The sequence below is a fragment of the Mytilus californianus genome, unplaced genomic scaffold, assembly GCF_021869535.1.
Source record: "Mytilus californianus isolate M0D057914Y unplaced genomic scaffold, xbMytCali1.0.p SCAF_8, whole genome shotgun sequence".
Lineage (NCBI taxonomy): Eukaryota > Metazoa > Mollusca > Bivalvia > Mytilida > Mytilidae > Mytilus > Mytilus californianus.
In genome coordinates, this window is record NW_026262734.1 from 72,349,263 (window position 1) to 72,377,037 (window position 27,775).

The 27,775-nt window shown below is 32.9% G+C and overlaps 1 protein-coding gene across 5 annotated transcripts in view; it reads right to left on the reverse strand.

The window, feature by feature from the left end:
- LOC127712432 (rabphilin-3A-like) overlaps nucleotides 1-27,775 on the reverse strand; it is a 362,038-nt gene that overhangs the window by 138,716 nt on the left and 195,547 nt on the right. For all 5 annotated transcript variants that reach the window (XM_052218873.1, XM_052218870.1, XM_052218874.1 and 2 more), the window contains 2 exons: nucleotides 8,595-8,704; nucleotides 7,519-7,642 (listed from right to left, as the gene is read on the reverse strand). In XM_052218873.1, the coding sequence (XP_052074833.1) occupies nucleotides 7,519-7,642; nucleotides 8,595-8,704 (234 nt within the window). The remainder of the gene's footprint in view (nucleotides 1-7,518; nucleotides 7,643-8,594; nucleotides 8,705-27,775) is intronic.

The following is a 27,775-nucleotide window of genomic DNA, read 5'->3' on the forward strand; positions in this document are numbered from 1 at the left end:
AATTATCTCTATCTATAATGAACTTGGCCCAGTAGTTACAGTGGAAAATATTTTGTAAAAATTTACAAAAATTTACAAAATTTATGAAAATTGTAAAAAAATGACTATAAAGGGCAATAACTCCTTAAGGGGTCAATTGACAATTTTGGTCATGTTGACTTATTTGTAGATCTTACTTTGCTGTACATTATTGCTGTTTACAGTTTATCTCTATCTATAATAATATTCAAGATAATAACCAAAAGCTGCAAAATTTTCTTAAAATTACCAATTCAGGGGCAGCAACCCAACAACGTGTTGCCCGATTGGTCTGAAAATTTCAGGGCAGATAGATCTTGACCGAATGAACAATTTTATCCTCGTCAGATTTGCTCTAAATGCTTTGGTTTCAGAGATATGAGCCAAAAACTGCATTTTACCCTATGTACTATTTTTTAGCCATGTCGGCCATCTTGGTTCGCGGGCGGGGTCATCGGACACATTTTTCAAACTAGATACCCTAATGATGATTGTGGACAAGTTTGGTTAAATTTGTCTTAGTAGTTTCAGAGGAGAAGATTTTTGTAAAAGATTACAAAAATTTACGAAAAATGGTTAAAAATTGACTATAAAGGGCAATAACTCCTTAAGGGGTCAACTGACCATTTTGGTCAAGTTGACTTATTTGTAGATCTTACTTTGCTGAACATTATTGCTGTTTACAGTGTATCTCTATCTATAATAATATTCAAGATAATAACCAAAAACGGCAAAATTTCCTTAAAATAACCAATTCAGGGGCAGCAACCCAACAACGGGTTGTCCGACTCATCTGAAAATTTCAGGGCGGATAGATCTTGACCTGATTAACAATTTCACTCCAGTCAGATTTGCTCTAAATGCTTTGGTTTCAGAGATATAAGCCAAAATCTACATTTTACCCCTATGTTCTATTTTTAGCCATGGCGGCCATCTTGGTTGGTTGGCCGGGTCACCGGACACATTTTTTAAACTAGATACCCCAATGATGATTGTGGCCAAGTTTGGTTTAATTTGGCAAAGTAGTTTCAGAGGAGAAGATTTTTGTAAAAGTTAACGACGACGGACGACGACGGACGACGACGACGACGGACGACGACGACGGACGCCAAGTGATGAGAAAAGCTCACTTGGCCGTTTGGGCCAGGTGAGCTAACTAGAGGCTCTAAAGAGCCTGTGTCGCTCACCTTGGTCTATGTGCATATTAAACAGAGGACACAGATGGATTCATGACAAAATTGTGTTTTGGTGATGGTGATGTGTTTGTAGATCTTACTTTACTAAACATTCTTGCTGCTTACAATTATCTCTATCTATAATGAACTTGGCCCAGTAGTTACAGTGGAAAATATTTTGTAAAAATTTACAAAAATTTACAAAATTTATGAAAATTGTAAAAAATTAGACTATAAAGGGCAATAACTCCTTAAGGGGTCAATTGACAATTTTGGTCATGTTGACTTATTTGTAGATCTTACTTTGCTGTACATTATTGCTGTTTAAAGTTTATCTCTATCTATAATAATATTCAAGATAATAACCAAAAGCTGCAAAATGTTCTTAACATTACCAATTCAGGGGCAGCAACCCAACAACGTGTTGCCTGATTGGTCTGAAAATTTCAGGGCAGATAGATCTTGACTGAATGAACAATTTTATCCTCGTCAGATTTGCTCTAAATGCTTTGGTTTCAGAGATATGAGCCAAAAACTGCATTTTACCCTATGTACTATTTTTTAGCCATGTCGGCCATCTTGGTTAACGAGCGGGGTCATCGGACACATTTTTTAAACTAGATACCCTAATAATGATTGTGGACAAGTTTGGTTAAATTTGTCTTAGTGGTTTCAGAGGAGAAGATTTTTGTAAAAGATTACAAAAATTTACGAAAAATGGTTAAAAATTGACTATACAGGGCAATAACTCCTTAAGGGGTCAACTAACCATTTTGGTCAAGTTGACTTATTTGTAGATCTTACTTTGCTGAACATTATTGCTGTTTACAGTTTATCTTTATCTATAATAATATTCAAGATAATAACCAAAAACGGCAAAATTTCCTTAAAATTACCAATTCAGGGGCAGCAAACCAACAACGGGTTGTCAGATTCAAACAATTTTATCCTCGTCAGATTTGCTCTAAATGCTTTGGTTTCAGAGATATAAGCCAAAATCTACATTTTACCCCTATGTTCTATTTTTAGCCATGGCGGCCATCTTGGTTGGTTGGCCGGGTCACCGGACACATTTTTTAAACTAGATACCCCAATGATGATTGTGGCCAAGTTTGGTTTAATTTGGCCAAGTAGTTTCAGAGGAGAAGATTTTTGTAAAAGTTAACGACGACGGACGACGACGGACGACGGACGCCAAGTGATGAGAAAAGCTCACTTGGCCCTTTGGGCCAGGTGAGCTAAAAAATAGATCTTATATACAAAAAAAATGTATATTTCCACACATCAGATTGGTTGACTGATTTTTTTGGTGTTTAACGCCACATTCAACACTATTGGCTATTTCGTGGCAATCCGTTTTTATTGGTAGAGGAAGCCGGGGTACTTAGAGAAAACAACCGATCAACATAGCAGACATTTTGTGGTTGATTTAGTGGTAAAAAAGAGGAAAATATGATGTATTCAACATATATACAGTGTGTTCAATGTAGTATATTTATTAGTATTAGATATTCTTCCTAATTTTTTCTATAAATTGGTGATACATGCAAAGAATTTTGAACTTCTCGCAAAATATACGCTCTAAAAAAATATGGAAAGAAAGAAAGAAAGAAATTTTGGAAAATGTGGGATAGAGTGCATGGTTACTTTTTCCGATAGGTTAAAATGTACTTGGTAGTGTCTGTAAATTAATACACTGCTCTCTCTCTCTCTCTCTCTCTCTCACTCTCTCTCTCTCTCTCTCTCTGTTGGAGATTCGAGACAACAAACTCTTTTCTGCCACACATTAATTCTAGAAGCAATTACCTTCTTTTTCATACACATGATGCTAGGTAGATGACTAGACATTTTTCTACTCACAGTAAACACCAGGGACTGATTTCATAAAAAGTCCTACGAGAAAAAATACTCGTAAGTCATGAGCATTTCAGTATAACTTACGATTAATTTTTGTCGTATTTTAGTGGAAAGAGCACAGGCATTTATATATGTACCATTTACTACATAAGGAAATGCCTGTACCAAGTCAGGAATATGACACTTGTTTTCCATTCGTTTGATGTGTTTGAGCTTTTGATTTTGCCATTTTATAAAGGACTTTCCGATTTGAATTTCCTTGGAGTTCGTTATTTTTGTTATTTTACTTTTTTCGTACTATTACATTCAGCTTAGAATACAAGTACGGAAACAACATGCCGACTCTGTAAATTGGCTGAATAAATTTGATTCGTTTATATAGTTTCGATTCTTTTCATAGCAACGCTAGGAATTAAGGCCAGGGTGTATAACTTGATTTTGAACCGTTTATAATCTGGCTAAGGGGGAAAATAAATAAGATGAGCTCACTTTTAATCGCATTTACATTTTCACTGTATGTTTCTTTTTCTAAATTATTTACACAATGCAGATTTACTTAGATGATTATTATACAAGAACTTTATTTTATAAAGATCAGAACATTTCATGAAATCAATTTTATGTGAAATATGCAAGAAAAGTTGTGTACAGTTTAGCATTATCCTGACGCGAACGTCAAATTACAATTATGGGGACATGTCATTGGACATCTAAGATCGTAAACATATGATGCTGTCCTAAGATAGTCATACATATGATATGTCAAAAGATATACCTCAGGACAAATTTTATGACCAGCTTATGACTATCATATGATATGTCATAAAATGTAAACTCAAAGCTGTCCTAAGATAGTCGTACATATATTACTCTTCTGACTGTCATAAGTGAACATATTTTCTTAAAAAAAATAAATTATAAAAAAATGATAGAAATAACTATAATTAAGGAACAGAGTTCCAATTTCCCCCGCGTTGCACATATTTAATCTGTCCATGGTCCAAGGGCAATAACTAAAATAAAAACTTTTTTTTTCTTTCTTTAAAACTTTTTATAAATATCTTAAGAGAAATGAAGGCTTGAGTGAAAATGCAATGCAATTTCTAATATAATTAATATTTTCAAGGGGCATAAATCTTAAAAAAATTGATCGGCACTGATTTTTGAACTTGTCCGAGACATTGGTACACAAAATTTGGTACACCATATCCGGATTTCGACAATTAATGTCTCTTCACTGATGTTAGGAATCGAAACGGTATTTGGAAGGCCATATAATTTACCTCAATTTAGGATAGACTCTTGAATTTCTACGAAGAAATTTGTTTTGTATGCACACGTATAAAAATTGCGGTTTTTATCCAACGCAATCATAGGTTTGAACGTTGTTTTCAATTTAGACTTGTTTATATTTTTTCGTTTGGGCTTGTATTATATTTGCCTTCGGGTTTATATAATCCGTTCATCCTATTTCGACTCTTCAAAATTCAAGAGTCAATCCTAAATTGAAGTAAATAATATGGCCTTCCAAATACCGTTTCGATTCATAACATCACTGAGGAGACATTAATTGTCGAAATCCGGATATGGTGTACCAAATTTTGCACCTCATGTTTGCGGTATACCATCTTTTCCGCAAGTTTATTGTTTTCTGTTTGGTATTAAATTAATAATTAAGATCCATTTTGTTACATCTGGTGATCCGTTTACTTGGCAATCGCCATGGCAGTCAGCAGGGTTTAAGAGCATCCGTTTTTCGAGCTGCTAGTCAAATGCGTTTTGTTAAAATATACTTTTTCACTTTTTTGGTCTTTTGGAAAATGTTGTTTGTGCTGTATTTATATATATAATATATATAAAGTGCCTAGAAAATCAACCTAACATTGATTTTCTAGGCACTTTATAAATATTCTAACGCCTTGTATTTCTTAATAATAAGAAATCCGATGGACAAGGTATAATTTGCAGTTGTCACTACACATAGCCAGACATATATATATATATATATATATATAATTCGTCTCAAATTTAGCCCAACAATGTTAGATGTTCAAATTTGCGTTAGCAAATTTTTGTTCTTCTCTCAGCGGGATTCGAACCCTTGCTTCGTGGCAACACCGCCTGCACCGTGTCCAGCTACATTAAAATATAGCTTTCGGTGGTCGATTTAATGCCTTTCCTCGTCGGCTTTATCTAGGGTTGTAACACAGTACATGATGTATAGTGGCAATTAGATGGTGTACTTTTCAGATCAGCTATTTTGTGTGTCGTAAAGGATGATAATGATAATTACCATGCCGCCACATCAAATTTTAATTTTATTATACACGTCTAAACATCTGACAACTTTATGACAGACATTCTCCATCGGATAACACGTGGTTATACAGGGCAAACACCATAATATATATATAACTCGTCACAAATTTTGCCTAACAATGTTAGATCTTCAAATTTGCGTTAGCAAATTTTTGTTCTTCCCTCAGCGGGATTCGAACCCTTGCTTCTGTGACGTTATGGCAACACCGCCTGCACTGGACACTGTGCAAATTTGAAGATCTAACATTGTTGGGCTAAATTTGAGACGAATTATATATATATATACATATATATATATATATATAAAATGACTGAATAATAGCCAACGATAAATCTTACGGGGCGATGGATCATATAAATATGATACAGTACACTACAAAATATAATATATAACCAGTCTAAAAGGGTACAACATCACCAAAAACTGACAATAAACGAACAAATGTAACTATAAATATTTCTGTTATCCGAAATATTTATAGTTACATTTGTTCGTTTAATGTCAGTTTTTGGTGATGTTGTACCCTTTTAGACTGGTTATATATATATATATATATATATATAATAAATAACTACTCTAAATATCAGCACAACAATGTTAAATCTGCAAACTTGCGGAAACAAATTTTTGTTCTTCCCTCGCCGGGATTCGAACTCATGTCCAATAATTATTTCTGTGACTGCATCTTACGATCCCTTACGACAGATAATTTGGTTAATCTGCAATCAATTCCATCTTCATGCCTAATATATCATGCACTGTGTTACAACTCTAGATTAGGTAACACTAGGCCGCCGAAAGCTGAATTTGTAGTTCAGTCTAGGTGGCCGAGTGGTCTAGAGCGCTGGACACAGTGCAGGCGGTGTTGTCACGATATCCCAACAGCATTAGTTCGAATCCCGCGAGGGAAGAACAAAAATTTGCTTCCGCAAATTTGCAGATTTAACATTGTTGTGCTGATATTTAGAGTAATTATGAATATAATATGTGTTTTCAGCCATGTATCACCTTCACTGTTGTCACTTGTTTGGACGTATATATTATATATATATATATATATATATATATATATATATATATATATACAAGTCTAAATTGAAAACAACGTTCAAACCTATGATTGCGTTGGATAAAAACCGCAATTTTTATACGTGTGCATGCAAAACAAATTTCTTTGTAGAGGGGTCTAAATACAGCACAAACAACATTTTCCAAAAGACCAAAAAAGTGAAAAAGTATATTATATATAATGTCTAAAAATAGCAACAATCAACATTCAATCTAGGCGTGGATCAGTTTGAAAATAAACTGATGCAGTTACTGAATTAAATTATATAAATGCCTAAGAATGTAACTTTAACACGCTAATGAGTGTTATAAAAATAGTTGTTATATTTTATATATTCACGCAATATTTCGCTAAACAAATTAGCTTCATCAGTCATAATAAACACCGGTCATTTTTTACCAAAGGAAGAAACTACCCATCACGAGACATCTCTTAAGAACTGGACATACTTTTGAAAATATCACCTTTCAAATAATAGAGGTCAACCAAAATTATAATTATATATACAATAAAATTCTAGAACTTCGTGTTCATGTATTATTAAACATGAAGTGTTATTTAATTGTGAATACTTTTAAGATTTTCATAAGTAAGAAAAGGAGTCTAATTTTTTGTCGCAGGAGATTCAAATTTTAATTGACAAAGTGGAGAAGAATAAATATTTACTATTTAGCATGCAGACTGAGCAACACAACACACAGTTCCAAAATGAGAGCATGGGAGGCTGCATGTGCAAAGACAAATGCAGTAAATGACACTGATTCAATGGAAGTGATGTCGTAACTTTTATGATGATCATAAGACCATCATAAGTCATGTCGCAATGTGTCTTAAGTTTACGATAAAATTTTTGACATATCATAAGTTGGGACACTTTCGAAAACATATCTTACGACTATGACATGTCCTAGACAATCGTAAATAAGACATGTCTTAGTCAAAAGATACTTTTGAAAACCAGGCCCCGGGTTTCCTTCTTAAAAATAATTGAGTTCAATTTTTTTAATTCAATTGCAGATAAAAAATCTTTAAACCGGATGTCAAGACAGCAATTCTAAATTTTTGGACATAATACATACTGGTAGTTGCTTTTCAAGATACACATTAAAATGCTTAGTTTGTAAAGCCTTTAATCTCTTTAGTGGTATTCTGGTCTCTCCAATGAAGTCGTAACCAAATGCGTCTTCATCTAAAACGGCTAACCTTAAATGACAAAATATACAAGTTCATATCAACGATGACAGTGAATTGAAAAAAAATCTCTGATAATTTTAACCACAATAAGACTTGCTTCAACAATGAATTTTGTTAAAGTAAAAGGTGACTTAAATCATACCAAAGGCATCTGAGACTCAAATTTTTAACTTTTTTTTATTATAGCTTACATGTTAACAGTTTGCTTCAAAATACAAGCAATTTCTATTAATAACATTTGTTTTATCTACAAATTTTCCATATACTATAATGAAAGAAAATAAAGGTCTGAACACATAATGGTGTGATCATAATTTTTCCACAGGTTTCAATATATAGCAAATTATAACTTTATTTAGATACAAAGTGATTTGAAGCCTTTGGATTTTTTTTTAAATTGTGACTCGGAGAAAATACAAAGTTAATCTGATTTTTCTTTTCAAAAAATTATTTGTTTGATGAACTGTGTCTGTTCCTCGCAGTCTATAGATATTATATCGTGTGCAACTACTCCATATTTTCTTTTAATATGATATCATATATCAGTTTCTATTAAAAAAACATAGTATGCATATTTGTTTGGGGGCCAGCTGAAGGACGCCTCCGGGTGCGGGAGTTTCTCGCTGCATTGAAGACCCATTGGTGGCCTTCGGCTGTTGTCTGCTCTATGGTCGGGTTGTTGTCTCTTTGACACATTCCCCATTTCCATTCTCAATTTTATCATAAATCTAAAGCTATGAAGGAGAGGAGAAATTTTAGATGTATTTAATTACATTCATGAAGCCGACATGACATAAAAAATTCTTATTCACCCAATTTTAAACAATACATAATAAATCTAATAGAACCCTATTTCTATGACATAATCTGTACAGACAATTATCTAATATCTTCACTAAATGGACAAGAAGTATCATTATAGGTTTATGCTTTATCCGGCATCTATAACAACAATGCTTACCGAAGTGTCTTTTTGACCATGTCATCTGAAGTAATACCGTAATATGTCAGTGTTTCATTCCATTCAGGATTCAATGTCTTGTGTATTGTTTTGGTTCTCAGTTTGTTTGCCTATAGAAGTAATTGTAATCAATTTCAGTTCATACTGGGAACCGATTTTGTATAATATAAGGTAATTAGAAATTATTCATAAAATACCTATATCTTCTAAATACTCATATGGTCCGGCTCGTTAATATCCATATGAGTATACGCATATGGTTATTTCCATACGCGTATAGTCCAAATACACATATGGTCCGGAACATTTACACACTTTTAATAAATGGTATAGTCCGAGGTAAATTGCATAATGCATACTTGAGTTAATGTGCGACATGTGAATAATTGCTTATTGTTTTGAAGATTTAATTCCCATTACTTCGAAAAGACTAAAGTGAAGATTGTCAAATTGTAAATAGAGCCTCTGACCACCATTCTTAACAATTTGGAAAAATTTGGAAAAAAATCACTCAAGGCATGCTTAAAATCACTAAAGACATACTCGAGATATTGACATGTTTAAGATTGATGAGGTTAGAGACAATAGTAAACCTTGACACATCAGATATGTAACAGCCCCTACCCTGACTGAGAGTATAGTGTACAAGAGAATTGAGACAAACGGAGAACGATTTTTAATTAAATGAAAAAATATAGAAAATTTTGGAATTTATTGCATTTTGCACAATGTTTATATGACTATTATAATGGTTCGCATGTCCAAGCTTGTTTTTGTTGTATTTTTTTCATTTACATAAAAAAATATAATCTCAACAGTATTCAGTCCTAATGTAGTCATGGTTTTTACATATATTTGAACAAAGACTTCACTGGTCATTCCAGTCTTTTAATATAAACAAGGGACTATTTGAATCTGAAATAATTTTTAATTCTGGAAAATTGATAAAAAATGTAAATGTATGATGAAAACTAACCAAACTAAGGAGGGTTAGCCATGCGCGCATAGTTACTTTCACTGATATTTCAGTATGAATTATGAACTTACTAACTCAGACATGTGACAGAGTTGTCAAGCCACAACTGGAGATTTGGAAATTTTCAGCTGGAGTTTGGGCTTCATAACTGGAGATTTTTTATCGACGTACGCAATGGTTTTTTGTGTGTTTAAACTGCATATCTTCTTTTTTTGTTTGTTAAAAGAACAATAATTCCATACCTTTCAACAACTCCATATCCATTTTTACTTGATAAAAATAGAAGATAAGGGGTTTTCAAATATTTATTCATTATATATAATTCAAGATAAAGTGATCAGCCATCATATAGAGTTGGCAGAAAGTACCTCTGATTTAGCTACATTGTCAACTTTGGTACCACTACTGAACAGTGGTGTTAAATTGATAGAGTTGTTGGCTTGCTGGTGGGTAGCTGTCCCCATAAGTTTGGTCAAATCATTAGGGCCACCACAGTCAGCTTTGCATGAAGTGTAGTAAGCATGGTCTTGACCCTTGGTACTGGATCTGCATCATTTGAAATCAGATCTCCAGGCAGAGTTGAATTTGGCTACATACTTGGCCTTCTTTTACTTGCTGCTGGGGTATTTGGTGATATAAAAATACAGTTTGCATTTTGTCAAATTCTAAAATTTTAGAATAGTCCAAGACAACTGTACTTATATAGGTATTCCATTGGCTTGGATAGAAAACAAGCCATAAATATCATATTTGAGTTGGTTTCATTTGTCTTTGAGTTTTAGTAAATGTTCCACGTTTTCAACAGCATCAAATTAAATCGTTGTTTATACAACTTGTACAATTTAATCCTTTGTCAGTATTTCACTTTTAATCAACCTGGCTTGTGTCTTAAACTTGCTAGTTGATCACTAGGTAATTGCCTATTATCTTTTATTTATTGTTGTATATACAGTTTAATCCTAAACACCTCAGGCTAAGTTTACCTATTTTAACTTTTGACACAAAGTCCATTACAGGAAACTGCCGTTTTTCTCGGACTTTTCCCATATCAATTTCGAGATTCTCGGACTTTTTCTCTGTCCGTATCAATTTTGTAAACAAAAATGTCTAATGAAAATTTTACGAGGTTGACATTTTCAAAAAGCGGAAGATTTCAAATTTTAACGGGAGGGACGGAAGAGGGTCTGAAAAGCGGGAGATTTTGACTCCCGCCGGAAGAATCACATGTATGCTAACTAACCCCTCCCCCTTTCAACCATGCATGCATCTTGCATAGCCTTATGTGTCTAGCCCAAAAAGTTCAGGTTTTCCGGTGTCAGCAGCAAGTACGATTAGCAGTGTGGTATCCCACCAGGGGATGATACCTTAAAGACTGAATAGCATGCTAAATATATATGTGGAAAGAAGAAGAAGATTTTAATCCAATTAAGGGCAAAAACATTTTACATGAAAATAACATAATAATCTGAGAATTCAATAAAATAAAGTGAAATATAACTTTCTTAAGTAAATATTTAAGCAGCTTAAGCTTTCATTATACACAATGCAAGTGTGGCAAAAGAAAATAATACATAGCTATATAAAAGATATATATAAAGTTGTCTAGCCCAAAAGTTTCAGTCCTCCCCGTATCAGCAGCAAGTACGATTAGCAGTGTGGTATCCCAAATGCAGCTGACATCAGAGGATAATACCTTAAAGAATGACTGGCATGCTTAGTATATATGTGGAAATGTCTTTATCTGGCCTGTATCAAAAGCATAAAAGGTAGCTGTATTGGTAACTTGAATGCAGTTGACACCAGGGGACGATGCCATTAGAATATGAGAATATTTTCATTTATTGAATCAATTTATAGATAAAAAATTAAAAGAATGTATTAATCAATACATATCTTCCATTTCCTTTTTAAAGGTATTGTATGTGTTTGAATTTTAAATCTATTTGTAAATACAGCCAACATTTAAAATATGTATGTATATAATGAATGATCTTAAGGAAGATGTTTGTATATAAAATTGCATATTATTTTAACTAAATCAACATTTTCTACACAAAAAAACTGTTAAAACAGAGATATGTCTCGCCTTATTGTAATTTTGATAATGCAAATGTTGAAATTAAAATAGCAATACTTTAACATGTATGTTATGCAAATATTCAAAGTCAATGAACCATGACTGAAGGTACATGGCTAAACAATCTCCATGGAAATGAGATGTGCAATGCAACTGCATGCCAAATACCATTGACTTATCATAAGTCATTTCCTTTAAACAAACCTAAACACAAACATTAACTTGTAAACTATGTAAAAGTTTCAAAGTTAATGAACCATGATGAGGGGTTGGGGCTATATAATCTCAATGGAAAAGAGACTTGCAAATGCCAATAAATTTGCATACCAAATATCATTGACTTAACATGAGCGGTTCATCTTTAACTGATCTAATCACAAGCTAAAACATGTAAACTAAGCAAAAGTTTCAAAGTCAATAGACCATGACTGAGGGGGCGAGGCCAAAATGAGATGTGCTAATGCTTATACAACTGCATACCAATTAACATTGGCCTATCACTAATGGTTCCCCTTGAACTGACCTAATCAAAAATTAATACATGTAAACTAAGCAAAATTTTCAAAGTCTATAGACCATGACTGAGAGGGCAGAGCCAAATAATCTACATTGAAATGAGATATGCCAATGCTTATACACTTGCATACCAAATATCATTGACCTACCACTAGTGGTTTCCCATTAACTGACCTAATCACAAACTAATACATGAAAACTAAGCAAAAGTTTCAAAGTCAATAGACCATGACTGAGAGGGCGGGGCCAAATAATCTCCATTAAAATGAGATATGCCAATGCTTATACAACAGCATACCAATTAACATTGGCCTATCACTAATGGTTCCCCTTGAACTGACCTAATCACAAACTAATACATGTAAACTAAGCAAAAGTTTCAAAGTCAATAGACCATGACTGAGGGGAACGAGCCAAATAATTTACATGGAAATGAGATATGACAATGCTTATACACTTTCATACCAAATATCATTGACCTACCACTAGTGTTTCCCCATTAAATGACCTTATCACAAACTAATACATGTAAACTAAGCAAAGTTTCAATGTCAATAGACCATGACTGAGGGGGTGGGTCCAAGTTATCACCATGGTAATGAGATGTGCCGATGCTTATACAACTGCATACTAAATATCATTGACCTATCACTAGTGGTTCACCATAAACTAGACCTAATCACAAACTGAAACATTGTCGCCGCCGCCGCCGCCACCGCCGGAAACAGCATACCTAAGTCTCGCTTTTTGACTCCGTCAAGGCGAGACAAAAAAACGTATGATTTTGTTTTATATGTTCAAATTATTAAAATAAGTATAAACTTTTGTAATGCTAGACAACATATCACCTATTTCATCCTTTAACTTTGTGCAATCGAAAAAAAAAATATGAGCATCATCTTCAACAGTACCGAAAGACCATTTATTACATATATTCTGCTGTGTAAGGGAATACCATGATATCTATCCAGTTCTATTAGTAACCTACCTGAAGAAATACGTAACCTTGTAAAACTTCTTCTAAGTTAAAAATTTGATTTATATATGGATATGTTTTCAGTTTACCGTCAGAACATATATCTAACTGTTTTTTTCCAGTAGCTAATGAACAAAGTGGATAGCTTGGTTTGGATATATTTTTTAAATTTGTAAAAAGACTCATAAAAAGTCTAGTATTTGTACAATCAAATCCAAGTAAATTCAATAAAACTTTTATTATACTATACCATGATGTTTTATTCATCTGGTGTAGTGTTTTAGATTGTTCATATGCATCTTTTAATAGAGGAAAATTACTTCCTAAATTCTCTTATCTATACCTGTACACTATCATACCGTTAATCATATTAAAATAAATTGGAAATCTACCAGGTTCAGACAACACTGCAACATTAATTGTCTTTTGAGCACCCCAAGTATACATTTTCTAAATGTTTTGTAAAGTTTCTCCCAGGGTAAACCTTAAAATAATTTTTCGAAAGATACACCTTCCTTCTTACATTTGGAAGAAAGAGTATTAAACATTCCCCGTACTTCACTGCCATATAATAAAATAGGTTCATAATTTTATCAAAAACATGAATACTTAAATTAATTGTGTTGATGTTACGATTTAGAGACAAAAAAATCTTTCTGCAATTTATAACAAGCTTGTAAGGATATATTGTACAGCTCACTTTGAGCATAACTATATGAGCCAAATGAGTTTAAATATAAACCCTAGTATTGGTATTTTGAAACACATTCCAGTTTTTTTCTTATTCTGGAATGTGAACGCCTGCCTGCTTTTTTGAAAATCAAAAGCTTTGGTTTTTAAGTGTTTAAATTGAGACTTCAATCTTTGAAAAATTTGTCAAGCATGTTCAGCTTTTCTTAACAATGTCATCACCATACATTACATGATGATTACAAGGAGTAGGGGCAATCAGGTCTTATTTGGCCCATAAAGTAGCCAATTGAAAAGGTACCATAAAATAGAGAATGGAAACGGGGAATGTGTCAAAGAGACAACAACCCGACCAAAGAGGAGAAAACAGCCCAAGGTAACCAATGGGTCTTCAACACAGCGAGAAAATCCCGCACCCGGAGGCGGGCTTCAGCTGGCGCCTAAACAAAAATGTATACTAGTTCAACGAAAATGGACGTCACACTAAACTCGTAAACATATAAATGAACCAAAATTAAAAAAAAACATACAAGACTAACAAAGGCCAGAGGTTCCTGACTTGGGACAGGCGCAAAATTGCGGCGGGGTTAAACATGTTTTGTGAGATCTCAACCCTCCCCTATACCTCTAGCCAATGTAGAATAAACGAACACACAGCAAAACGCACAGAAAACCTCAGTTTAAAAGAAGTTCGAGTTCGATGTTAGAATGGGTAACAGAAGAAACTAAGCTAAAATGACAATGATAAACATAAATTAACAAAGGACTACTAGCAGTTACTGACATGCCAGCTCCAGACCTCAATTAAACTGATTGAAAGATTATGTCTTCATCATATGAAAATCAAGCACTATCCCTCCCGTTAGGGGTTTAGTATCATACCATCGTAAAATATACGAGAAGAACATAACCCGTATCATGCTAACAACTGGGTTTAAATGTGTTTATTTCCGATGCAGAGACCCTACGAGTGAATCAATATCAATTCCAAAAAATGCCACCTTTAATGACCTGACAACAGTATCGTAACTATATCCTTTCTGAATAAGTCTGTTTAAAGGTTTGGTTAGCTTTTGAGGTGAATGACGACATTTTTGTGCTTTGTATAGAATATATACGAGATGGGATGTGAAATACCTGAACGTATAAGATGTCTGCACGTTGATTTATATTTACGAATGACGTCCTTGTACTGATGATGAAATTTAGTAAATGTTTTGAAAAGTTTGTGATATCAAAAACCCTGGTGTAATAATTTTCAGTAATACAGAGATTTCTTTCGTTAAAATTAACTACGTTTTTACATACACGAGCGAATCGAACAAGTTGAGATATATAAACACCAAAAGATGGTGACAAGGTAACCTAACCATCTAAAAATGGATAATTAACAATAGGAAATGAAAAATCATCTCTTATATCGTACATTTTGGTATTAAGCTTCCCGTTAGATATATAGATATCAAGATCCAGGAAAGGGCAGTGTTCATTGTTAGTATAAGCTTTATTTAAAGTCAGTTCAGCAGGATATATCTCTTAAGTGTACATACTGACGTCGTCATTATTGAGAGCCAATATATCATCCAAATATCTAACAGTGTTATTAAATTTTTGTATAAGATGTTGTTTCGATGGTTCTTTGCTGATTTTAGTCATAAATTGTAACTCGTAACAATACAGAAACATGTCCGCAATAAGTGATGCACAGTTAGTCCCCATTGGAATTCCGATAACTTGACGATATACGGAATCTCCATAGCGAACAAAAATGTTATCTAGTAAAAATGCAGTTATCGTATCAAAGCAGGTCCAATTGACATAGTTCTTTTGTTTGTTGTTACTAAAAAATGACCTAAAAGAGTTTGAACATATATATTCTCATTCTGACTTTTAAAATGACCATTTAATCAGGTATGTGAATTTTTCTTAATGAGATTATGAGGCAAAGTGGAACATAGGGTAGAAAAATCAAAACTTTGAACAGATTCGAAATCAATTTATCAAGTAATTCCAACGAATTTTTGACACTCCAAAAGTACTAGTAATTAATTCCCCTTATTTGAACAATTTATAACCAGGTTTTTGATTGCACCAAGTGTACTAGTAAGTAGAATAGACAGTTTAGTAGTGGAACAATGGCTTAAAGACGAAATAAATCTATATTTGTAAGGTGTTTTGTGCAGCTTCGTAAGCCAGTACATAGTTGGAACTTTCATGTTATTCGGTTCTGCTTGTAAAGAGGTAGCTAAAAGTTTATGTTTGTTACAGATGTCATTTTCCGAAAATGGAGTCAGTTGGAATGATGATGAATTCGTAATTTCCTTTTGCAGAACCTTAATGTAAAATTTACGTCAAACAATAATGATTTTATTGGCAGCCTTATCAGCCGGGACAAAAACAAATTCCTTGGCGAATTCTTTTAGCTTATGTTTGATACGAGAAATAGGGCTATTATGGTTGTTAGGAGTAAAATGTTCGTTAAAATGTTTAATACAAATATCAACTATGTTCATTACTGAATTAAAAAAAGAATCTAAATATTTTGTCAGCTTTTTCTCGTTTTATCCATTTCATACAGTAAGTACGGAGTGAGTCGTGGATGATGTTACGACACTCATTCCAATTAAAATTTGACGGGGGACGATATTTAGGTCCTTTACTAAGGAATGATTTCAACTCTCGGTCCTGGACAATGTTAAGGTCTCCTGTTATAACATGGGAACTGGGGCCATAAATGTATTTGGAATTTCTGCAATTTCATGACGTAGGCGTATTGTCACTGATATTAACATCTTTACACACTTCGCTTTAATTAAACACATATTTCCGGGTAGATGTTTTGTAAATATAACAAATAAGAGGGAGCTCAGTATTATCAAAATAACCAGGAATTTGTTCTTTTACGGAATGATCATTCATAATACCGGCAATATTTACAAAATCAAAAGCTTTATTGACATATTTGATTTTAAAGAAATGTTTTTTATAATCTTCAGGGCGATCAATTTTGGGAAACAGTTTAGAATAACAATATGCAATTATAATTTGGACGAATTCATACTTAGGACTGCAATATGGAATTGTGTTGCAATCCTCCAAAATTTGATGTAATTTATCAACAGGTAAAGAACAAAGCTTCTTGGTTAACAGAAAATGTCTGTTTTTTGAAATAGTAATAAGGTCCGAAATATTTACATTGTTAGTACGAAATTTTCTCTGATTGAGATTTACTCTACGTACATGAGAACGGTTTTTAAGAACAGTTTTATAAACTATATCCAAAATGTTAACAGAATCGGTTCTTGGTATATTACCAATTCCCATGATATTTTCATTAAGACCGAGAGGATAGACTCTCTGTAATTTTTTAATCCAATTTAATTCAACTATTTTCCGTGATCGTATACATTTTGAATGAGATTCCCCAGGTTGCTTATTCACTACTTCTAAAGGTTGAACTGTTAAATTTTTTAATATGATGATTGTGCTTCCTAAGGTGTTGATAAATGATACTTTTGAATTTATTGGGTCTTCTAAAACGATAAAGGTGTTCTTGTGTGCATTTAGATAAATAGCGTCCGGTTTCACCTACGTACTCAATACCGCATCCCGGTTTGTTTCATGTAAGTAAATAGATAATACTGTTAGTTTACAATTTATATCAGTTTCAAAATTTAAGGAAAATGTGCGGCCATTAAACGTGGACCTTACCGTATTATTGATGGAAAGACGGGGACATGTAAGTAATTTTTTGGCATGACACTTATAGATAGAAGGGTAACCACGATTTTTATTATTAAAAATGTTAGCGATTGTAGTATTTTTAGATAAGCGATTTTGAAGATTGAGACGTGTAGATACCATTTGAACGAGTTTGTATACACATTCTTAAATTTGTAAATACTACACTTAGGTTAAAGATGTTCAGATAATAAAAATTTTTTTCACATTTAACATGGCAAAGTTTGTATATTTTGTAAAATTTCTTTATTTTTCTTATTTTACGTAAAGTATATGTTAGATTGGAAAAGTATGTGCGCACCCAAGAAACAACTTTATATTTGGTGATAATAAGCGTCTCTTAAATTATTTGTTGTTTCTTGTCTGTGCACGATGTTTCCACAAAGGAAATAATGATGGAAAACTGTATAAACTCTGCAGGTTTCTTTGTTTTCATGAAAATGGTGCATATAATGACGTAATTGGGACGCATATATATGCAAAATGAAAAAAATATACCCGACTTTTAAGAAAATAAATGACCGTTATCATCTGCGAACAAGCGTGTTTTTGATGTTATTGTTGCAGGGAGGTCATTTATAAAAATCAGGAAAAGTAGCCGGCCCCAAGACTGAGCCTTGAGGCACCCCACTGACTACAGGTATTTGACTAGATACCTCTCCTTCGAGGACAACCTGATGCGTCCTATTATTAAGGAAGGCTGATACCCATTTCCAGGTATTTCCCCTTATACGGTAATTGTCCATCTTCCCTAATAATTTTTTAAGAGGTACCTTTGTCAAATGCCTTGGAGAAGTCTAATATAATAAGATCAGTTTGTATGCCATTATGAAGGTTACTAAAGTAATTCATGACTTAATGTAAGAAGTTGTGTTTCACAGCTGCGATTTGCTCTGAAACCATGCTGATTGTCCACTATAATGTTATGTGTGTCCAGATGTTTTAGAATGTTACTTACTACGATGTGTTCTAAAAGTTTGCAGCATATACAGGTTAAGGAGACAGGCCTGTGATTTACATGTGACAGGGGCAAATATTTGTTCCTTTCAATTATATGAAATTAAATCTGACAAAATTTACAGCCACACCTTGTGATAACTTGAGGAACAGTAACTAGAGCACACAAATATCATCTGAATAAAATCGGTGTGATTTGTTCTCAGGGCAAATGATATTTTTGTTCATTAAATTATTGTAAAACTGTTGAAAGTTCTTGTGAGACAATTTACAATGACAGAAGGTTAAGAAGGCCTGAATGCAGTGTGCCATCGGTTTTGTTCTTAAACCATGCACATCCTTTTGAAACAACAGTAGAAGGCAAGGATAAATAAGGTCTTTCTGTACCGGAGATAGAGGAGATTCCAGGAAAAAACATGAAGAAAACGCATTTACTGAGTATGGAATATTTACACCTACGGAAACATGTAAATTAAAACGCATTGAATTATGTACTTTGGTTTCCTAGGTGTAGATGTTTCAATACCAGGACTGACTAGTTGATTGATTTCCTTTCATGAAGCACAGCCACGGGGGTTTGGGGGGGGGGGGGGGGGGTGATTCAACATGGGATTGTGGGTACAGACGCGAAGCTGGGATTTCAAAACAACCCCATTCATTTATTGAAGTCTTGTGAAAATTGACATGTGATTTAACTTACAGTGGCATGTCTGTGTATACCTTCATATACCGGAAGGCACCACTGTGGGATCAGACCATTTCATCTTTTGTGACAGAGGAGGTTAATTTTATTTTTTTACTAAATAACTTCATACATGTATTTAATTTTATGAAACAAAAACACTTGTTTCAGGCAAGTCTTTGCAGTACTTAAACAAGAAGTATCTTTCAACATTAACTACAAGTTAAAAGTATGTTGAAAATGAGGCCTATTCATACATTTCTCAGTAATCACACAGACAATTATTGACATCGTATTTGATATAAATAGATAAAACAGCATATATACAATATAAATGTACAGATATCTAATTGAAAGATTAAAATTTCTGACCCATTGAATTTTAACCCTGGTGAAATTGTAGCCCTTTGATATATTTCACATATAAAAAAGAGACCCATTACAGTGGCATGTCTGTGTATACCTTCATATACCGGAAGGCACCACTGTGGGATCAGACCATTTCATCTTTTGTGACAGAGGAGGTTAATTTTATTTTTTTACTAAATAACTTCATACATGTATTTAATTTCATGAAACAAAAATACTTGTTTCAGTCAAGTCTTTACATTACTTAAACAAGAAGTATCTTTCAACATTACCTACAAGTTAAAAGTATGTTGAAAATGAGGCTCTTTTAAATATCAGGTATATATATTGTACTTATATGTAATATAAGTACTGTTTATACAAACAGCCTTTCCAGCTTACACTTAATAATTAATGTGATAATAAAGATGCTGACATTCTGGATACATTTAATTAACATGCATACACAGACCACTTGTTATATCTTGAGGTTAATTTCCCTGGCATTTGACACTTTGAAGTTACAACTGGAATCTCACTATGAGGCACTATAATCTTTTCTTAATCAGATACATGTCATAAATAATCACTGTTGGTGAGGAAATGCAGATTATGATACCAGATCTTATAAAAATTAATTACACAACAATTAGTATATTATCTGAAGGTCAGTGAGGTCAGTCTCCTCCCACTGTATGATTGATGTACCCTATCTGTGTGTAAGGCCATATGCATGGTCTTTGTATAATCAGTTGCTTGGTTCATAGCAGTCTTGACTAGTTGATATAGTTTTAAAGTGCTATTATTTAATTTATTGTTATTTCAACTTTATAACTGGACTTCATTGTCACAATGTGGCTGCATTAATTACCGAACCGCTACCATACTGATTTGTAATACTTTGTACATGTACATGAACTTTGTTTTGTTTTCACCTTCGGATCTTATTAACCTATACACAGCTGAGTTTTCAATGTTTAAAAACTTGTGTAGTACATGTACACATTAATTTTATTTTTGATATATCTGAATTTGGATGACTTACATAAAGCAGCATTGCATTGTGTGTATTATACTTGTGGAGTTTATAACATTGATAATTGTGTGAAAGAGCAGAATCTAACATCATCATGCAGATCCATATGTATTTGTGACCATAAAGAGATTTCCAGCATACCATTGAGTGCTTATGCACTGGCCTTACCTTCAATACAACGGTTCTAGGCAAGTATTTTGTATTGAACTTTTATTTCTTATATACAGATGTATTAAGCTTAATTTACGGCAAACTAGATTTCTTATATACAGATGTATTAAGCTTACGGCAAACTAGAGAATAGATTTAACAGGTTTATATAAAAGAAATAATCGAATTTTCACTTTCTTATATATCTTAACATGCATATTCAGAAAGCGGCCTCATGAAATACTTAAGTATGGATTCTTTTCATCATCTATGTTGGAATAAAAGTGTTTTATTTTATTTATTTTTATTTGTCTCTCTTCTAAGATTTTGGTTTGTTGTCCTCATAACATACCCCACCTATGCAGAATAATTATTAAGTAGTTTCATAATTTAAAGATAGCTAAGATAAAGAAATTAAAGGGCCCTAGCTGCCATAATAAGCGAAGTAATTTTAATATTTTTTTTCTTTCTATTTTTTATTATTTTTTTTTTATTATTTCAATTTAGAATTCTGTCAATCACATAGAATAGTATATTTTGTATAATTATGCTGAATACTCCTAGTCTTTGCATCAAGTGTATAATATGGAGATTTTAGATACATTTTACAGACGTTTTCCTCATATCACCGTCTTTCTTAGTATATAAGACTTCAATAGGTCATAAAAGGTTACTTACCAAATTTAAACAGATCCAAGATTTCTTTTCTTACGATTTGAGACCCAAGTAATGCAATGCTTTATATAAATTTTTAATTTTTTTTCTCCCCCTTAACTTGAATGAGTTCTGGTTTATAGTATAAATTTTAAACTCCAGATCCTTTTAATTTCACCTAACTACATCCTTATATCAGATTTCAAATGATTCTAAATGGATAAACAGTAACTGTTTGTTTTACATATAAATTTATATATAATTATAGTTCAACATAAATACAGCATTTGATATCGCCTAATACTGACACCTTTCTTCATTTATTTATTTGCATATCTAAACACTGAGGAAATGGAGACAGATTGCACCTCCTGTATGCACATTAGGTTCATCAGATTTTCAATCAAAGACATTAGACACTATCAAGTTCTTCATTTTACCTAAGATGTGGCACAGCTGGAATTATATGTCAATGGGACGAACAATTATTTCCAGACCTTATTATTTAACTTTACTTTTGTTCAACTGGAGCTCAGTCATACCTATATATTCTCATGAACATTTGCAGTATGCTAATCAAAGTATCACCAGTTGGATAATCTTTAACAATATTTCATCTTTCATCTGTGGTTTAATTAGGACAATCAGCAACTAGTCTCACATTTATCAAGTTCAAAATTCCTCATGTGTAAACAGGATTACAACAGACATGACTACCATATTTTGATACTAGAGCCTCTGTATTTCGACATGGACCCAAGAGTATGTTCATATTTGTTATCGGTATGGACATTATTTCTCCAACTATTCAAACAGAGCATGTATGATACACGGTTTTAGCATTTGACTACAAGGCAGCACTACAGCCTCATCAGTGCCGAACGAGTCCTGAAGTATTTGATTTCAAACCAATTGTAAACTTACTTGGGACATTGCTATTTCAAGCATACTTGAATCCGTAGAATCTGACAACTTACACTTTTTAGATAGACTACTTTGCATTTAAAATATGGCAAACCCAAGAACCAAGGAACCGTACAGTTTGTCTATTACTTTAAAGATATTATAGAGATTCTATTATGCTTTATACAGGCATTTGTACCACTTTTTACAATAGCAGAGACAGTATGTACATAGGTATTATAATTATTGCTCTATACACAGTGGAGATTTACTGTTGAAACCTAATATGTTAAAGAGATTTATATTTGGGAATACAGTGATGTTTACTGTAGAGTATAGATGCATTTCAAAATTTTTATATTTACACACCCAATGTTCATATTGGAGACAGCAGTATATACAAACAGTCAATACCACCCCAGAATCTAACAGTTCTTTATAGCTGTGTACACATGGTGTACTTTGAACTTTAGACTAACACATCGAAAGAATTATTAAATATATAACTGCATATAACATGTATTCAATGATGAGAGCTTCAGGCATTCAAAAGAATTATTTATTAACTGCATAACTGAACACTGAACAGTGGTATTTTCTTCAAAATCTTTTTAGGAAAATTTATCATATTTGAATACTAAATATAGTTTTATAGCATTAACATGCCTGTATTTCAGTACCAGTTATGATAGACCTTGGCTAATCTACTAGCACATGGGCTATCTCCCATACAGACCTAGCACACTAACAGCTACAGATGAGACGCCAAGTCTCACCCCCTTGTGGAGACCCCTCGCTCCACATTCCCAAACTGGCATATTGTTGTACAGGCAGTTTCTTGCTCTCTGAATTACAATACTGAATGCATCTTTCATGATGTTCAAAATCTATATGAATCAATCTAGTGTAGCTCTCAGTTCAAAAACTTTGATATTGAATACCATTTTTTATAGCATTCTCATCTCATTGAAATACTGATAATAATTTTTATTGCATTCTCATCATTGAATTATTAAATATCATATTTTACCTTTCTCAGCTTTGAATTACTGATAATAATTTTTATAGCATTCTCATCATTGGATTACTGATATTCATTTTTATAGTAATCTCATCATTGAATTACTGAATATCTTTTTATAGCATTCTCATCTTAGAACTTTGAATATTGAATACCATTTTTAAAGTATTATAATGTGACCATTTGCAAAATACTAGGACGCTGGTCCTCTGATAGTTACTGCAGGTATATAAGAGTGTCATCTACTTCAATTAAGTATGCACAAGAATTGTTAGGAAAATATTAATTTAAAGCATTATAATGTTTTAATACTGACTACCTTTAGCTACATAATTGTAAATTAGGATGTAGATCTACACATATATACATCATGTACGTACATATATTTTCATTGTAATTTTATTTTTTTTTATTTTTCTCATGACTTTATTGAAGGTGAATAAATCTAAATCCTAAATCCTTGGGGGCACTCAGCTGTTTCCATCTGAGTTTTTGGACCTTGATGGAATTTTATCACTGGTTATTTCTAAAATTTCATTCATCCCCAAGCATTTCGGGGACAAATTTTATCAAATTTATTCCAGCGCCAGTTTGATAGACCCCTGCTACTCTACTAGCACATGGGCTATCCCCATGCAGACCTTGCACACCCCGGCTGCAGATGAGACGCGAAGTCTCATTACCTAAGTGGAGAACCCTCGCTTCACTTTCCCCGGCTGTCGTATTGTCGGGCAGGCAGGTTCTTCCTCACACTGGAGGTTGCAAGCTGACTTGCTGAGGCAGGAACTCAAAATTATCTTGTATACTGAGTGTTTCCCTAGGGCCAAAACCAGATTGATTAATTGTTTTTTATAATAAAATTATTATTCATTCTAAAATATCTTTCTGCTTTAAGCCAGTATGATTTTGCTAAGACTATGTTTTTGGTTTACACACAGATACCCCTTATGTTACATTTGGTATTGTTTTTCAGAGCTGGTATTTGCTCAATTACATGGATGAGATCTGGACTTTAATAATTGAGATTTGCTCTATTAGGAGAGTTTTACTTTAATTAAGTGTGGGTTGTCAGGACTTGCTCATCAATACACACAAAACATAATTCTACCTGAAAAATTACATCTGTTGTTGATGGGATCATAAACATTTCATTTTATCAATGGAAGGCTTGCATATTGATACCTTGATCTTTGGAAAAGGTAAATAAAATTATGTCTCAAGAAATTTAGTAAGCCTGCCTCTGGTGGCTTGGAATGTTTTGATCACTGACACTAGAGGCATAAACAAGGAGTATTTGCAGACCACTCTAACAACTTCACAAGAATTCAAGACAACCTCATACTAAAAAGTACAGAAACAATATTTCACTTTATGAGACTCTATAAATATACAACATTAGACTGGAGAAAAAATAAAAATATGAGACTACAGAAAAGAATTACAATATGAGACAACAGAATACAAATTTGGTTGTTTGTATAAACATGTAAGTTACTTTTGTAAATTTGATTTCCATTTTATGTAAATTCATGTACATATGAGGGTCTGGATTGAGTGGGGGGGGGGGGGGGGGGGTCCTTTATTTCTATATTCTTTCATTTTTTAGGTCATTTTTCTCTATCCGTTATACATGTATTTTGTGGCCATCTATCTTTATATTTTAGCACCCCATTATTCTCTATTATTTATTTTTTGGCCCATTTTTCTGTAGATTTGGCCCATTATTCTCCATTCAGTAAACACTATCCCACTATCCAGACCCTCATATATTACTAGTTTAAACAAATTTTCTCATGCATCTGGTTATTTTTCCCATCAAGTATAAAAACTAATCCTCCTGAACTTGTTAATACAAGTTGCCAGCCAGAGGCACTTACATTTGATATTGACAGTCATGCTTCTAGGTCAAAGGTTGGTCTTTTGGGACTATACTGAAATAGCATTTTCTATAGAAATATTGAAAATATATGTAGATGGAAACCTGTGATTTAATTGAGACTTGAAGTTACATTGTATTTATAATTTGTAAATCAAAACAATTACAGATGTTCCTTATATAATTGTTATTACTAATTATTTCAAAGATGTATTGTGGGTAGAGACGCGAAGCTGGGATTTCAAAACAACCCAATTCATTTATTGAAATCTTGTAAAAATTACGCCTATTCATACATTTCTCAGTAATCACATAGACAATTATTGACATCGTATTTGATATAAAAGGATAAAACAGCATATATACAAATTTACATGTACAGATATCTAATTAAAAGATTAAAATTTCTGACCCATTGACTTTTAACCCTGGTGAAATTGTGGCCCATTGATATATTTCACACATAAAAAAGGGACCCATTACAGTGGTAGGTCAATGATATTTGGCATGCATTTGTATTAGCAATGGCACATCTCATTTCTATGGAGATTATTTGGCCCCACCCACTCAGTCATGGTCTATTGACTTTGAAACGTTTGCTTAGTTTACATGTACATGTATAATTTTGTGATTAGGTCAGTTTATGGGGAACTACTAGTGGTTGGTTAATGAAATTTAGTATGCAGTTGTATTAGCATTGACACATCTCATTTCCATGGAGGTTTTTTGGCCCAGTTCCCCTCAGTCATGGTCTATTGACTTTGAAACGTTTGCTTAGTTTACATGTACATGTTTTAGTTTGTGATTAGGTCAGTTTATAGGGAACCTCTAGTGGTAGGTCAAAGATATTTGGTATGCCATTGTATTAGCATTGACAAATATCATTTTAATGAAGATTATTTGGCTCTCAGTCATGGTCTATTGTCTTTGAAACTTTTACTTAGTTTACATGTTAAAGTTTGTGATTAGGTCAGTTTAAAGGGAACCACTAATGAAAAGTAAATGATATTTAGTATGCAGTTGTATAAGCATTTGCACATCTCATTTCCATGGAGATTAATTGGCCCTGTACCTTCAGTCATGGTTCATTAACTTTGAATATTTTGAATAACTTACATGTTAAAGTATTTCTATTCTAATTTCAACATTTGCATTTTATTATCAATATAACGAAAACATTCATGTTGATGTTGAGCAGAACAGAAAGTAGAACAGAGTGTAATGTCAGATCCTTGTAAACAAAGCTTGGACACACTTTATTAAAATAAGGGCCCTGTCCAGATACTACCTTGCCATAGCAACATCTCAACGATAGTTCAAAATACCGATGTAAAACTAGTATATTGTTAGATCCTGATGTGCAAATGTGCATGTATGTTCAATGTAGGATTAGACCTTTTTTTTAATCCTGTGCATTTCAGTCACTAGCATACTCAAACGTTAAAACCAGGATGTGGGGTTTTACTTCATCTAAGCGCACAGATCCAATGATACCTGGCCATATTGTTTCATTAAAAAAATTGGTGCAAATGTAAAAAGTTTATTCTATGCATATCACAGTAATTAAAAAAATATTTAAAATTTGCTTATTGGTCATTCTATGAAGACTTTTTAGAAAATTTTCTATTAGTTTAACAAAATTCAATTTTTGTTTCTTTTTCTTTTGGGGGAGGGGTGGGGGATTAATGGCAGTGAGAAAGACTAATTTGAAATATCTCAAATTCTCTCTTTGAAAATGTTTGTCAATTGAACATAACATTAGTTGGTGACAAATAAATAGAACAATGTAGCAGTTTTACAGGTAACTTGAGGTATTGACATGATATACAGCTTTGGTTTGTACAGATAACTTTGTTTTATAGAGAAACAGCTGATGAGGGCAGTTTTATATATATGATAATTCTTATCCTTGGCACAAAAGATGACAATATGCTTTGTAACTAGGGTGCATTTTATCTGATATTCTGTTACCATGGCAGCCATATGTTTTTTCCTTGGGTTTGTGATATCAGCAATTACATTATTGGTGTTATATTAACCGCACTATAAAGTTTTAAAGTTAAAAAAAAATATGGTGATATTTTTCCCTTTTTTGTCACCATTGCAACCGTATTTTACTTATTTAGTTGTTGTTTCTGTGATTTTTATGCACAAAAAGGTCTGTTGCTTTCAGAATTACATGAATGGGTGATCAAGCATGAAGCACTTCTCTAAATACAATTTTGCCTTTATAAAAACTTTATTTCAGCATAGTGTATATGTTGTATGAGATAAACGCTTTTCAATATTTACAATTATTACCTTTGTTTCTGAGGGATTTAAGAATATAAAATTAAAGTTTCCCCAAAATTGTTTTTGTCAATATTTCAACTCTATACTGTAGATAATAAGAATCAAGAAAAAATTTGGTCCAACCTATGTGCAATTTTTTTATGGTCATCTCAAAAACACCTAATTTTCAGTATTTTATGGGATTGGTAAATCTTTAAAAATTGGATTCGAAAGAGACAATAAAAAAATTATATACAGCAGACAAAACCTTTCCACAGTTTTTTCTTATTGAAATGTAACATTTAAA